General features: G+C 43.6%; 4 protein-coding genes across 6 annotated transcripts in view; 2 read left to right on the top strand and 2 right to left on the bottom strand.

The window, feature by feature from the left end:
* tmem150b (transmembrane protein 150B) overlaps positions 1-4,179 on the bottom strand; it is a gene marked incomplete at its 3' end in the record, with an annotated part of 5,548 nt that extends 1,369 nt beyond the window's left edge. Inside the window, 7 exon segments of the mRNA XM_082529661.1 lie at positions 256-349; positions 353-433; positions 559-686; positions 871-938; positions 1,084-1,143; positions 3,841-3,906; positions 4,105-4,179. Coding sequence (XP_082385787.1) covers positions 256-349; positions 353-433; positions 559-686; positions 871-938; positions 1,084-1,143; positions 3,841-3,905 — 496 coding nt within the window. The 5' untranslated portion in view covers position 3,906; positions 4,105-4,179.
* The window catches only part of LOC309704591 (adenylosuccinate lyase-like), a 26,378-nt gene extending 16,493 nt beyond the window's left edge, over positions 1-9,885 (top strand). Inside the window, exons 1-3 of one of the 3 annotated variants that reach the window (XM_082529835.1) lie at positions 5,218-5,427; positions 5,995-6,094; positions 7,461-7,769. In XM_082529835.1, the coding sequence (XP_082385961.1) occupies positions 5,346-5,427; positions 5,995-6,094; positions 7,461-7,638 (360 nt within the window). In that variant the 5' untranslated portion in view covers positions 5,218-5,345 and the 3' untranslated portion in view covers positions 7,639-7,769. Of the gene's footprint in view, positions 1-5,217; positions 5,428-5,994; positions 6,095-7,460; positions 7,770-9,492 lie in introns of those variants that run through there. The other 2 variants (XM_082529834.1, XR_014276293.1) reach the window with 2 other exon arrangements.
* LOC309704573 (adenylosuccinate lyase-like) lies at positions 7,857-14,689 on the bottom strand. Its single transcript, XM_082529810.1, has 12 exons — positions 14,459-14,689; positions 13,362-13,565; positions 13,230-13,274; positions 12,836-12,915; positions 12,553-12,724; positions 12,408-12,454; positions 12,206-12,296; positions 12,025-12,094; positions 11,799-11,946; positions 9,123-9,303; positions 8,636-8,812; positions 7,857-8,490 (listed from the first exon to the last, which is right to left on the bottom strand). Exons 1-12 carry the CDS (start codon positions 14,600-14,602, stop codon positions 8,404-8,406), a joined length of 1,446 nt encoding a protein of 481 aa, XP_082385936.1. The 5' UTR covers positions 14,603-14,689; the 3' UTR covers positions 7,857-8,403.
* The window catches only part of LOC309704572 (GTPase IMAP family member 8), a 96,830-nt gene continuing 93,601 nt past the window's right edge, over positions 11,461-14,689 (top strand). The window contains exon 1 of the mRNA XM_082529807.1: positions 11,461-11,470. The gene's annotated coding sequence lies outside the window, so the exon portion shown is untranslated. The remainder of the gene's footprint in view (positions 11,471-14,689) is intronic.

The following is a 14,689-nucleotide window of genomic DNA, read 5'->3' as shown; positions in this document are numbered from 1 at the left end:
AGTTTAAAAAAAAACTAAAGAAAAATCTTAATTTAATAGATATATTTTGAAGTTAGGTGATATAGAAATAGGTAGCTCATTCTGGACATATTCTTTAAAATTAAAATAACTGAAAATGTTCTTAAAATGTAAAAAAAATTAAAATAAATAAATAAATAAATACAAATTTAAAAATTCTCCACAACTGAATATTCTTACTATGGGCAAAAGCATTATCTTGGATTGCATGAAGGAGTTTGAAGACAGGAAGGATACTAACAATAACCGTGACGGTACAGATGATGCAGAAGGTTGCCCTGACAGGCCCCACCCACCATCGGTCCTGCGATGGTTGAGCCCAATAAGTTAGCTACAGCTGTACCCAGAAGTAGGCCAGGCCAAGGAAGAAAGCCAGGACTGCTCCCACAGTGTGAATAATCATTAAAACTGATTGCTACACAGGACAAGCAGAGGGGAGTGGAGAGTTTGATTAGCATACAGTCATCTTCATGTTATTTTTCACGGATAAAGTTTTAATCTTTAACAGAGTAAAACAAGTTCACAAGATAAAAGTGCTACCTGGAAGTTCCCGGTGACGGAGATCGATATGGAGGAGGTGAATCCTAAAACAATGCTGGCAATGTTGCCTTTTCCGTGATCACCATAGTCTCTGACCTGCTGGAAACGGATCGCCACGACCCACAGGGCTGAGAAACACGGACATAAGGTGGTTACGAAACGAGCGAAAAATGACCAAAGCTGCAGAGAATCAAAGTGAAACTACAGCTCTGACAAATGGCAGCTGCTGTTGAATTTAAATGAACTAATTAGGGAAATCAGATAGCAAGCACTCTTCCTCTATATTGGGATATTTATTTGAATAATTTTTACCTAAAAAGCAGCAGATGTTGCAGACCTGGGAGAAGAGACAGCTCTGTGGGTTGGAAGTGCCACACTGGCTAGCAGCAGAAAGACAAATTAGTGAATCACGAGGTTCCTTTAAGGCTGTGAACATGACGACAGCAGCCTGCCAGTTCACCGTTATTTCAGTTTAAGTCCTTTATTCTGTACTCGGCTCTTGGAACAGAAAGGATTTACACCGACCTGATGTACGGGATTCCCTCTGTTAGGTTGACTGATCCATTTGTTACAGCTACTGCAAATCTGATGGAAAGAAATAAGGCTGTTGGTGACTGCTGAATGTTTGTGCCTTTGCAAGGGTATGATTAAATATTTTTTATATACATATATAACTGTTTGAGAAGCCAAGCATACTTATTATTGCAGATTCCCAAACTTGAGTAAAACTGCTTGTGACCATGCCAAGCTCTTGCACAGTCTTCATTTTAATGTCATCCCCAAATCTGATAAGTTTAGTCATTTTCCCTTATAGTTGTCATGCTCTCATGTTAAACTCAGTGCACACACAGACAGATGTGTAAACACCTGAAAACCACCAGGACCGAGTAGAAAAAAATCAAGCACCTGGGCAGGCAGACTGCTTCTACAAACATTTGTGAGAGAATTTAATATAACATAAGGACATGAGGACATGTTCTCTAGAGACACGAATCACACTTCTCCGTCTGGCAATCTGATGGACAAGTCTGGGTTTGGCAGATGCCAGCAGAACGACTGTGACTGCAATGTGCCAGGTGCAAAGTTTGGTGGTTTTGATTATGGCATAGTTATTCAGGAGTTGGTCTCAGGCCCTTAGTTCCGTTGAAGGAAACTCATAATGCATCAGCATACCAGGACATTTTGGACAGTTTCATGGTCCCAACTTTGTGTAAACAGTTTGGGGATGGTTCCTGTTCCAACTTGACTGCACACCAGTTTACGAAGCACAGTCCATAAAGACATGGGTGAGCGAGTTTGCTGTGGAAGAACATATCTGGCCTGACAGGAGTCCTGACCTCAACCCAACAGAAGACCTTTGGGATGAATTCGATCAGGGACTGCAAGCCAGGGCTTCTCGTCCAACATCAGTGTCTGACCTCACAAATGTGCTTCTAGAAAAATGGTGTCTGGGGGTGGGCGTCCGGGTACACACCGGCTCACTCCTTGGTGGCCGCTTATCGGGGCCTGGAGCCTGGGGCTCGCTCGGGCCACTTCGGAGGTGGGGTGCCCCCGGCCTCTCGGCCTGGGGCTCGGTCACTCAGGCACAGCTGGCTGCCGGCGGAGCTTACAGGCGCGTCACTGCAACTCCCCCTGGCTTCTGCTCCCGCGGCTGCTGAATGAGCCCTCATCTGGGACTCTCCTCAGCTCTTACTGGGACAGTGGCGCGGCTGCCCGTCTGTTGGTCTTCCTTGGTCTCTTGTGTTCTGGGGGCCTCTGGATGTCTGGAGTTTTGATCTCCTCCATACCTGCTTCATACCCTGGAAGCGGGGCTGTGGCTCCCCACACTCCCTAGCAGATCGTTACATGGAGAAACCTTTGGAATGCAAGCATGCTGATCCACACAGGTATGCACACAGGTGTACACACAGGTATTCACAGACGCGGACTACACCTTTCTTGGCTGCTGCCTCAAAGCACATTGTGCGCTGTCTATCTTGCGTGCTGCACAATATCGTTTATTATTTAGTATCTACTGATATCTACTGCTAGCTAGTTTATTGTGATGGTGCTTTTTTTTCTTATTATGTTGCTCTTTGTTGTTTGCTTTCTCTTCTGTTTTTTTTTCTCCATACAGGTGACCCAGGTGTTTTTTTTTGTTTGTTTTTTTTGTTTTTTTTTCTTTCTTCCCCCCTTTCTCACCGTCTCTTCTCCCCTTTGGTTTTCTTTCTCTCCCTCTCTTTCTTTCATTCTTTCTCCCTGTCCTATCCCCCAGTCATGTCTGTCCCGTTTGTAGCAACTGAAAATAAAATAAATTCATAATTATAATAAAGGTCAATCAAATGGACCAATATGGCAAGGCCATGATGATCCACTTGGTAAAATAAATCCGCTTGGCATCTTTCATGGCCTTAAGACAACAATTCTGATGGCTATAGATCCAAACGGGACACAAAAAAAAAGAAAAATGCTCAAAAATTCACATAAACATGGAGAGACTTCCTGGAGTGTTGAAGCTGTTATAGCTGCAAAGGGTGGGCCAACATCATTTTAAAACCTATGGATTAAAAATGGGATATCAGTCAAGTTCACATGAATGTGAAGCTAAACGTGTAAATACTTTTAGCAATATAATTTATATTAGCTAAACTGTTGCAGTTAGTGTGTTAGTGCTAAAGCTAATGTATAATGCATCTATACCATGAAGACCCTAGGCAGTTCTGAGAGTAAAAGTTGGTCCAACATGGTGGTAATCAACTAAATAACTAACTGAGGGATACCTAACACATGCATATACTACAAGAAAAAACATGTAATATTTCTTATTTTTAGTTTTAATGTGGTCTTGGTTAGATTGGAACACATCTTATAAAATATATTTTAATCAACAATTGTATAGCTAACATCAAAATGAAAGTTCACAGAGAGATGTAGTGCAAATCCTGCAGGCGTGGAAGCAAGATGTTTAATATAAAGTACCTTTAGGCACCTATCCTAAGCTAAATATGTACTTTAAACTGAAGACAAACCTTATAGATAACCTATACTGCATGTTTTATGTCTTTATCAGTTTGCTTGCCCACAGCTTTTCACAGAGGCATGACTGAGCTCAACCTCAAGGCATGAATAGTTGCATTTATTGACACCAGCACAACACATGGGTTGTGAATACGTCCACATTTGCTGTACTGATTTACACAGACAAGAGGTCTGAATAAAGACCACTGCCAATGTGTTTGGGTTTGAGAAATAAGGTAAAACATTTTATGAGAAGTGAGTTAAGAAAGGAAATGAAACACTCACACAGTCCAAATGCCTGCAGTGCCAAAGAAAGCCAGGCAGACGGGGAGCAATGCCCACAGCTGCATGCTGCTATAGAGCATGTGGAGATAGATACAACAAAATCAAAGCAACCTTCTCTACAAAACAAAGTTTGAACTGTAAAAAAGAAACCTATTAAAGAACATATCGACTACAGCAGAAGGCGTGGCTAAAAGTAACAGTTTTACAACACCAAAACATTAAGTTAGAGTAACAATGAGTGAAAGAGGAGGCATTTGTACTCACTCTGTGATGAGGGATGACTGATTGCAGGTTGAATGGTAGCTCTCTGTTAGCTTTTAAATAGTAACTCAGTAACTTCACCACTCCCATAATGACCCTAGGACATGACATATTGGACGCTAGTCCATGACATTGCACAATCAAAATCATGACTCAACTTTCTCCAACAACATTCAGCAAATACGATCACACTGGTTATGGAGAATATGTGATGTGTATTACTCAATTTTAAATACACGTAGACATTGAGGGCTATCAGGAGGGGCTATGCGCTTACCTGCTGCTCTCGGGCAGGTAGCTCCATGCCCTCCTGGGTTTTAAATGCACCTTAGAACACACATGCATCAACACTACATATGAGCGGGCTGAGGGAGGTTTGGAGTCTTCTCTCACCCCCGTTCTCTGTTGCCTGTTGGGGCGGGGGGGCTAGGAGGAGGAGTTGGCCGTCTGATTGTGGGGCCTCCCTGCTGCTGCGGAAGTCGGGGTGGTCTGCTTCTCTCCACCCCAGGGAAGAGGGTAACACTACCTGGGTCTGGGTGTAGTTTCCCCCTCCAGGGGCAAGGGTACCTAGACCTGGGTTATAGACTACGCTTGGGGAGTGTGATTGTGTGTACAGTGTCTATTTATGTATGTCTCCAGATGCCCTCAGACATCGGTGGTTCTTTGTGTCCAGGGATGGGCGTCCAGGTACGCACCGGCTCACTCCTGGTCGCTGCTTATCGGGGCCTGGAGCCTGGGGCTCGCTAGGGCCCCTTCGGGGTGCCCTTGGCTTTTCGGCCTGGGGCTCGGTCACTCTGGCGCAGCTGGCTGCCGGCGGAGCTCATGGGCGCGTCACTGCAACCCCCCCTGGCTTCTGCTCCACAGCTGCTGAGTGACCCCTCATCTAGGACTCTCCTCAGCTCTTACTGGGACAGTGGCGCAGCTGCCCCTCTGTTGGTCTTCCTTGGTCTCTTGTGTTCTGGGGGCCTCTGGATGTCTGGAGTCTTGATCTCCTCCATACCTGCTTCATGCCCTGGAGGACGGGGCTGAAAACATTCATCTGTTGCCAGAATCTGAATAAAAATAAGGCTTTTTGTGCTGTACCTGCTGTGGAGCACGCCCAGTAAAGGTCTTGGGGTCCAGCAAAGCATCCAGCTGCCCTAGAATGGGTGCAAAGTAGGGGTCTTGCTGGATTCTGGCCAGCAGGTCATTGTCTCCACCTTCCTGTTTAACCACAGCTGCTGCCTCTTGAACATGATCATCTCATGGAACTCCTGAACCCACATAGCAGACAGGTCTGGCCCGGAGCTGGAGTCAACCTGGCACTGCTGGCTGACTTCTGGCATGGTAAGTGGTATGTCATCCAGATATGGGCCAGGCCTGGCGTAGATGGCACTGTTTGTGTAATGGCATGCCACATCTGGCCGATTTTGGTTTGGTTTATGTGGCCCAGGCTCATAGAAAACAGGTCTGGCCCAGATCCGGCATCAAGCTGGCACTTCTGACTGACTGGTGTCATGGCAGGGTGTATGTCAACCAGATGTGAGCCAGGTCTGGCAATGATGGTGCTATTTATGTTCCTATTTTAGTTAGAAGACCCAAATGCCATGTTGCAAAACTATACTGCTATGGTAGGCAACTTTTCATGAGAAACTGGGAGCATAGGAGTTTCCACCACCCTGTTTGTTGGCAACAGATCAAATTGTGCATGGCTAACTTCTAAAAACGTGTGGGACTAATAAAGGTTATCTTATCTTATCTTATCTTAAATCACCCCGCTTCTCTACACACTTTCAATTCTGATTGGATCTCATCCCTGTAGAACATTCTCATCTCTTTTTTAAATCAGCGATAGTTTCATCACAGGTTTTGTCCTCGTACATTAGTATTTAACTATCGTCTTGTTTTTGTCAGGAGAAAAAAGAAGAAGAAAGAATACTGCTGTTGCTACTCCAAAATCTAAGGGATGCATAACTGGATGTCAAACTCACCTGTGTGACTTCTGGGCAAACAGGTGAGTCTTACCTTAAGACAAGAGAATGCTGAAACCATCATGCAGTGCAATGAGATTCAGAAGAAAACAAACAACAAACATGCGAAGCTTTTACTCCAACTCGTGGCTTCAGAGAGAACTCTGAAATTCTAAAAAGAACTCCTCCCAGTACCTGGAGTTCAAACTCCTTTTGACCGAGGAACTGATAAATACGTTCTCTCCAGAAATCAAGAAAAGGAAGCCCCAACCAGATGAGTGTAGGAAAATATGATGCAGTCCACATGTCTTTTTTCTTGGGTCTGCAGAGAATAAAGGAGGTCTTAATAATCATGTGCATGCTACCAGGTCCTGACTGTACAGATACTACGGACACATTTACACAGCTGTGAATTTGATGTGATGCTATAACTCTGAACTTTGAAAAAGATGTTGCATTAATGTAGACACATACAATAAGTAGGGAACAATGATTCTTAATTAGGATTAGGTAGCTCAAGTTTAGCTTCTGCGTTAGCCAGGTTTTACATGAAGAAATTTTCTCTACTGTAAAAAATGTTTGAACACCTGAGTGAAAGTCAACAAATTTGAAAATGGTATTGGTTAAATAAACCATGACTGGGTGGTTAAAAAAAAAAAAGAAAAAAGTATGATTTGCTAAAAGTATAGCTATGAGTGGCAATATGGGTTAACATTAACTAAAAGCAAGATAAAAGTGCAAACACTGTTTTATTTATTAAGTAAACATCATGAAAGGTGAATTTGGTCACTCAAAGCTGTTAAATGGTTTACCAGCTGGAAGTAGTAGATTACTGGTTGAAGTGGTGAGATTATAACTAAAACATTTAACCAGCTATAAGTGAGACAAGCTTGGCTGAGCTTCAAATGACGTCATGATAGATTGTGTTGATGAATATGGAGTCCAGAGTTGGTGTAAATCTCTACAATTAAGACTCATGATTGTGATACAGTGTTTATTGCACAATAATAATAATAATAATAATAATAATAATGGATTGGATTTATATAGCGCTTTTCTAGGCACCCAAAGCGCTTTACAATACCACTATTCATTCACTCTCACATTCATACACTGGTGGAGGCAGCTACAGTTGTAGCCACAGCTGCCCTGGGGCAGACTGACAGAAGCGAGGCTGCCATATCGTGCCATCGGCCCCTCTGGCCAACACCAGTAGGCAAGTAGGGTAAAGTGTCTTGCCCAAGGACACAACGACCAGGACAGAGAGCCCAGGGATCGAACCGGCGACCTTCCGGTTACAGATGCGATTCCTGAGCCAAGGTCGCCCAATGTTACCCAGGATTCAGTGGTTGAGTAAAAAGCTGTTACTGATGGTTTCTTTCCTCTCTTCTCTGCCTTGCTCCTGTGCAGGAGGATCTCCCTGCCAAAGTCCTTTCTGACAGCAGACATCATCCTCAGCACGCTGCAGAACATCACAGAGGGTCTTGTGGTCTACCCCAAAGTCACCGAGAGACACATCCGCCACGAGCTGCCCTTCATGGCCACAGAGAACATTATTATGGTAATGAACAAGTCAAAAAATGCATAATAGACACAAAAAATGGATTACTGGCAAATTATGTAGTGGAGTGTGAGATAAAGCAACTTGACTTCATCTGTTTAAAGGACTTCGAGTCAGTGTTATGATAGATTTGGACACAAAAGGATACAGCTGATGACGAATGTTGTTAAACCCCATCATGCACTCAGAACGTTTGCTTCCCATCTATAAAGAGGGCATAGCTTTAATAAATTCACCCTAAACAGTTTTAGCATTTATGTTTTATTTATTTCAAGCAAACAATAATACTGCGTCAATGACAAATGAAACAACCAGGCAGGTTGCAATAGCACCAGTTGCCTATCAATGTATAGTCAACAAGAACAAATTACTGTTGTGCTGATAATGTCATGTGATTCTTTTAGCAACACAAGATTTCATCAGTTGTAAATCCAGTGTGAAAATACACAGTGGTTAACTCATTAATGACCAGCAGCTGGAGTATTGTGCAGCTGATGCTTTCCACCTTCTTCTTCCCGGTAACCAAAAAAAAATAAAAAAATAGAAAAGCACAACATACCTTCAACAGACCTTCCTGATTGGCAGAGCCATGACTAAATTTTAGCTTGAAATTAGTTTGAAATACACAACTTGAAATTTCACGTTATGGATAGCCGTTGTACCACACACTTTGTGCGCTGCCTCCATCTGACAACAGAGCTCGCTCCAGGCAGACAGACGGTCAGTCCCTAGAGTGGAGTGGACAGCAAACTCTGCTCGACCATAAAACCAGCTTAAGACATCACTGATGTTTTAAAGCACAAGCTCAACCTTGACGTCCATATTGGCCTTATACGGCTCCAGTAGGGGGCGTACTTCTTCAGCCAGGAACGTTTTCACCTGAAGAAGAGGAGCAGGAACAAGAAAAGAAACTATCATCAAAGGGGGGCAACAGACACAGCTGCAGTAATAGGGGAGCTGCAGCTTGGCTGTAAACATTCATCTGTTGTCAGACTGAACAAAAATAAGGCTGTTCATGCTGTACCTGCTGTGGAGCACGCCCAATAAAGGTCTTGGGGTCCAGCAAAGCATCCAGCTGCCCTAGAATGGGTGCAAAGTAGGGGTCTCGTTGGATTCTGGCCAGCAGGTCATTGTCTCCACCTTCCTGTTTGACCACAGCTGCTGCCTCTTGGGAGAGAACACGGATTTTCTCGTGGCACTCCTGAAGGAGACACAGGAAAAAGCAGAAACATTAAGGTGGAGCTGACTTTAACAGCCATGTTGTTGGGTCTCCATGTCAGGTCTGGTTATTGGTAATCAGCTTCTTCATTTAAATGGTCAAAACACTGGTTACTAGTCAGTAAGATGAGCTCACTTTAGTCATCTGTTTTTCTGGTTACCGCTGGCATTTTCTGCCCAGTAAACCATCTCTCCTGATCAAGCAAAAATGCATTCATCCAGTTATGTTCAAATTGTTATTGTGTCCATTCTTACTCACAGAGGAGAACTCCTCACAGGGCATTTTCTCCTACCTGTCTGTTGCCTCCTGCCTTCACTATCGCCATAATAATGTTCTCTGTGGCCATGAAGGGCAGCTCGTGGCGGATGTGTCTCTCGATGACTTTGGGGTAGACCACAAGACCCTCTGTGATGTTCTGCAGCGTGCTGAGGATGATGTCTGCTGTCAGGAAGGACTCGGGCAGGGAGATCCTCCTGCACAGGAGCAAGGCAGAGAAGAGAGGAAAGAAACCATCAGTAATCACAAGTAACAGCTTTTTACTCAACCACTGAATCCTGGGTAACAATGTGCAATGCATTGTAGGATGTGTAGTTCTTTAACCATTAACGCAATTATGTACATAGTCTTTTACTCTTGCTTTCTTTTCTTTTTCCCCCCTTTAGGTTTTCTTCCATTTTCCCTTCATGGCCACAATTCCTCTCTTAGCTGTTTGGCTTTGTTCAAGGCCTCAAACTCTCATGGATTTCCTGAAGAGTCAGTGGAAAAAATGAAGGAGAAATCCACTTTTAAAAACAGTCTCCTTAAAAAAAGTGGACAGTCACTGTGGCCCTCCACTTGGGACACCCACTCCTAAGTGCAGGGTTCATATGCATTTTTCAGGGTCCAATTCAAGCACTTTCAAGGTCCATTTTCAAGCTTTTCCAGTAGATTACCAAAAAAAATTAAATAAAATAATGCATGTTTCACTTAGCATCACCTTAGTAAGACCATGTAAAAATTAAAACAAATCATCTTAGGTCAGTGGTTCCCAAACTTTTTTTGCTAGGTCCCCTTTGTTTGACAAGAAAAATGTTCGCGACCCCCCCCCCCCTTCTCGCGCACACGCATAAACACATCCTCCAACCACACACACCCATATTTTGCTCCATTGCGTTTTTCTTTCACACCTCAAACATTTAGTAAACAATTAAGCAAATACGAGTAATCTGCAATAAATTACAGGTAGTAAGGAAATAAACTACTAACTCTTTTGCGCTACGTGCACTCATACACGGGTATTTTTGAAAACGCAGCTGTTTTGTCCACAAGTAAACGGCGTTTGGAATCACCGAGAACAGAGATTTTTTTAAAACTCCTTTTTTGCGTTTACGTGTGGACGAGGAATACAGAGTTCGTCACGCAATGTCAATGGTATGTGCCTTTTTTCACGTCACGCGGTGCGCCACGTTATTGTTTACATGAGATGAATAGCAGAATGGCAGATAGATTAACAGTATTTTGTCTCTGACTATCTTCAGGTTTTACAGGCTTACATATACACACACAGTTACTGTCGATCCATTTAGAAAGGCAGAGGCGTCACAGTGTGATTATTTTACGTGTCGCTGGTTTGTTTTTTTCCTGTGTAATAATATTCAACATTGCTATCAATACATTTTTCAAAAAAGCCTCTCTGTGCAAAATGGGTTTAAACACATAAACAGCTGTGGGATACTGTTTGTCTGTGATTTGGAGAGCCCAGCTTGGGAAAACATATTCAGCGATGCTTCATCTCCTGCTTTGCGTTAGTGTGGGCGCCCCCTGCTAGCAGTGTCCAAGCGTTGGGGTTTTTTTTTTTGTTTTTTTTTTGCTTTTCATACCGCGCCCCCCCTGCAATGGCTCTGCGGGCCCCACACTTTGGGAAGATCTGTCTTAGGTCAACTTAAATGTCCTTTTTTCCCCCCCTTTAAAATAGAGAAAAACACACTGCATAAAAATACTGAGAAAGGAAATGGTTGTGTTATATGCATATAGTGTACAAACTCAAAAAAAAAAAAAAAAATATTTCTCTTAATAATTAAGATGTGCAAATGTGAACAAATCAACTTGTAAAGATATTCATCTCCACTTGAAGAAACAAAAAAAAAAAAAGCTCAGAAAACCCCTGGAGGCCTAACAGGTTAAAGTTAATTCTCAATAAAACTAACTGTAAGTTGTTTAACTACATTGTTGTCTGTATTATTGTTAAAGTCCTAAATGATTATCTTTAAAGTGTTTGTGCTAATAACATCATGCACAGTAAGATAGTCATGGAGAACAGCACTGACTGGAACAGGCTTTGAACATAATCCCACATAGCAAAATTGGTATGGCCCGGATCAGGCCCACACAATGTACTTACACATGGCCCGAATACCACAAAGAATGACGGCCCTTTGGTGGACCAGACCTGGTTTGCCAGAGGTGGCCCACACATGGGCCAGCACAAGGCCAGTTGCATACACACTGGTGGTCCTGTGCTGGCCCATGTGTGGATTACCTCTGGCAAACCTGAGCTGGGCCACCAAAAAGGCAGTCATTCTTTGTGGTGTGTGGGCCATCCATAGGTGGTGTGCAGCCACGGGCCAGTTGTAGACACACTGCTGGCCAAGAACAGTTTCAGCTCTGGCCCCAGATATCAGCCTAATGTGTACCTTAATCAAGCCATGTAATAACAACATGTGCCAGAACATGCAAAAAAGTGCAAAAGTAACATGACGAAACTCTGTTCAGACAGTGAATGGACTGATTCTTATATAACTTGACCTGGAAAAATTTTAAAATTCAAGCATTTTTAAGGATTTCAAGCACCCGTACAAATCCTGTAATTGGGAATCATTGTTCACTACTATTTATTGTACGCTTCCACACTGATGTAATATCTACTTCACAGAGGAGAACTGCATCATACCAAATTCACAGCAGTGTAAGTGTGTCTTTGTGGGCTGACCTGTTGGCGCTGTCATCCAGTGTCCTCTCCAGCCACTGGACTGAGGCAGTCTGCAGGGGGTCGGCCATCAACGCAATCAGATGTCGGGCCAAGCTACAGCAGCGTTCTGCACGCATGGGGTTCCTCTTGTAGGGCATAGCACTGGAACCTGGAAGAGGAGCGGGCAAAGCTTTAGGCTGAGGCACAGTTTAACAGGTAAAAAGTGCTTTTGAATGAGCGAACGTACCAATCTGCTCCTTCTCAAAAGGTTCCTCGATCTCTTTTAGGTTGGCCAGCAGGCGGATGTCTGTGCAGATCTATAGCAGACGACAGTATAAAGTTTAGACTCAGTTACATCAGCTTTTTGAAAATCCTGAGCTCAAGACCCAAGTTTCTTTAACCACCACTAAATGTAGACATTTCCTCACCTTGTGCACAGAAGCTCCCAAACTAGCGAGCCTGGACAGGCAGTCTATGTCCACTTTGCGACTGTACGTCTGTCCAGTCACCAGGTAGGCTCTGGATAAGAATGGAACAAATGAGTTATAGCCTGTGTCTCAAACTGTTCCTGCTTGGACCATGTTATAAAAACATGTCAGCCAATATTGGAGACAGGAGTTTGATACTCACTTCTTAAAGCCAGCCATCTCTGTCACCATCTTGTCAAGCTCTTCCACCTGGTGGTACAAAAGGAAAACTGACATTAAAAAGTCATCACAATACGGTGCTGTGGGACTTCAGAAAGCACCCACGTGGTTCTTATGGTTGTTTATACCTTGTCATGGTCCCCTTGAAAGAGCTGCAGGAAGCTGGCCTGGGTGCCTGTGGTCCCCTTGACTCCACGGAAACGTAAATCATCGCGGGCTCGCTCCAGGTTCCTCACATCCATCACCAAATCCTGCAGCCACAGACACGCTCGCTTCCCCACTGTGGTCAACTGGGCAGGCCTGTACAGAGAGGAGGAGAGGGGCACAGTGGGTGTGTTTGACATCAAAGTTAGACCGCTCCATCAGTCTGATGAAGGCCTATGAAAACACTGCAGCTGCAGTCGGACTCACTGGAAGTGTGTAAAGCCGAGCGTGGGGAGGTCGGCGTATTCCTCTGCAAAGTTTGCCAGCCGGTCGATGACTCTGGCCAGCTGCAGGAAAAACAAGCCTTTAATGATCAAATCAGGGTGTCAAACTTATTTTACATCGTGGGCTACAAACAGCCAGCTTTGATCTTTAGCTCCCAGAAGCAGTGAAGATGCATAATAAATGTGACCAATATGTTGGATAGCCTATCCTGTCATCTTTAAATATAATTTTTCATGAATTCAATGAAAATGTCCTGTTAGTTTTTTTTAAATGGACTCACTGTAAAAACAAAAAACTAGCTGACAAGCTTGTTTGATATTAATATATTCATTTGCACTGTTTTCATAGAATTTCTGGACAAACAGGTGAGTCTCACCTTAGACAAGAGGATGTTGAAGCCATCACGCAATGCAATGAGATCCTGAAGAACAGAAATGACAAACATGAGAAGCTTTAAAGAGTCAAAACTCATCACTGCTGGGTTTATTTATGCAATAGTCATACTTACAGTATTGTCTCCCACATAGCATGACGTAGCTCCGAGGTGGATGATGGGAGCAGCTGTGGGGCAGCAGTGTGCAAAGGTGTGGACGTGCGCCATGACATCGTGCCTCAGCTTTCGCTCTTCTTCAGCCGCCATGGCAAAGTCAATGTCCTCTGCATGGCTCTCCATCTCTGCAATCTGAGCATCAGTGATGGGCAGACCCAGAGCCTGAGGAGGAGAACATTGAACACAGAGACATGATGACAAACAGGAATGGAGGTGGAGCTTTTTGACTCTTGATAATACAGTTTTTTACTTTTAAGATATTCATTTATTAACAGTTACAAATGGAAATATATGTTTTTATATAAATACAAGTTTTATTATAAATACACATATTTGCAGCATTGGCTCTTCTGTTGATGGAAAGGATGTTTGGGTAAAAGTCACACTGTGACTTGCATTGCTAAGCTGATAGCAAACAGCCTGCTGTTTATTAGTCATTAGTCTGTCAGCATGTCTTTTCTCCAGTTTTGATCATCATGTGCTGTCCTCGTGAGGAGGCACAGGCGCTCAATATGCTGATTAGACTGGACTGTATTCTGTTGGGACACCGTAGTCACGTGATTCCTACAGCACTACAGATTGGTTCCAGATAATCGAGTACCTCGCTCCAGTCAAAGGGGTCATAGGTCAGACTGGTCAAATAAAACCTCAGTAGAGAAGAGAGCACAAACACAACAGCATTTAGCCACAGTTACTGTTACTAATTTTCCCACTTGAAGAGCTTTTCGTTCATCACAGGAACATTCGCTGTCGAGAGAGCAGCAGCTGTTCAAATAATTCAGAACATGTACGCATGCGTGTCGAAGCTCACGATGGCTCTGCGATGGGAAAATACAAACTGCAGATTTTCAATTATAGAATCTCATAATAATGTTGACAGATGTTCATTTAAAATATGACCTATGACTTCCAGACAAAGACACTGATTACTGTATGGTAGCAGTCTGCTCAGTCAGCACCGGGTAGCATGCGCACGACTCTTAAGACCTCCTTATAACTATGTTTAGAGCAGGAAACTTGATAGGGCTCTGTAAAGGTCGCGGACTATATCAAACCTTTTCAGCTTTGGCGAGGAAAATCCACAGCTTCCTCCAGGTGGTGAACTTCTTTTTGTCGCTGAAGTTGTAGCTCATTTCTTTGCTGGCGTATCTGGACACCAGAGGTGAGCGATACTTATTCATCTCTTCTGCTCCAGCCATGGTTGCTAGAAAAGTGAACACTGCGGGGTAGCGACAGGGTCTTCAGCTTCTTTCCCCCGCCCCGCTCTTTTTCTTCTTCCTCTGGGG

Source organism: Aulonocara stuartgranti, assembly GCF_965226115.1.
Source record: "Aulonocara stuartgranti genome assembly, chromosome: 4".
NCBI lineage: Eukaryota > Metazoa > Chordata > Actinopteri > Cichliformes > Cichlidae > Aulonocara > Aulonocara stuartgranti.
This window is presented reverse-complemented; position numbering and strand designations above follow the sequence as displayed.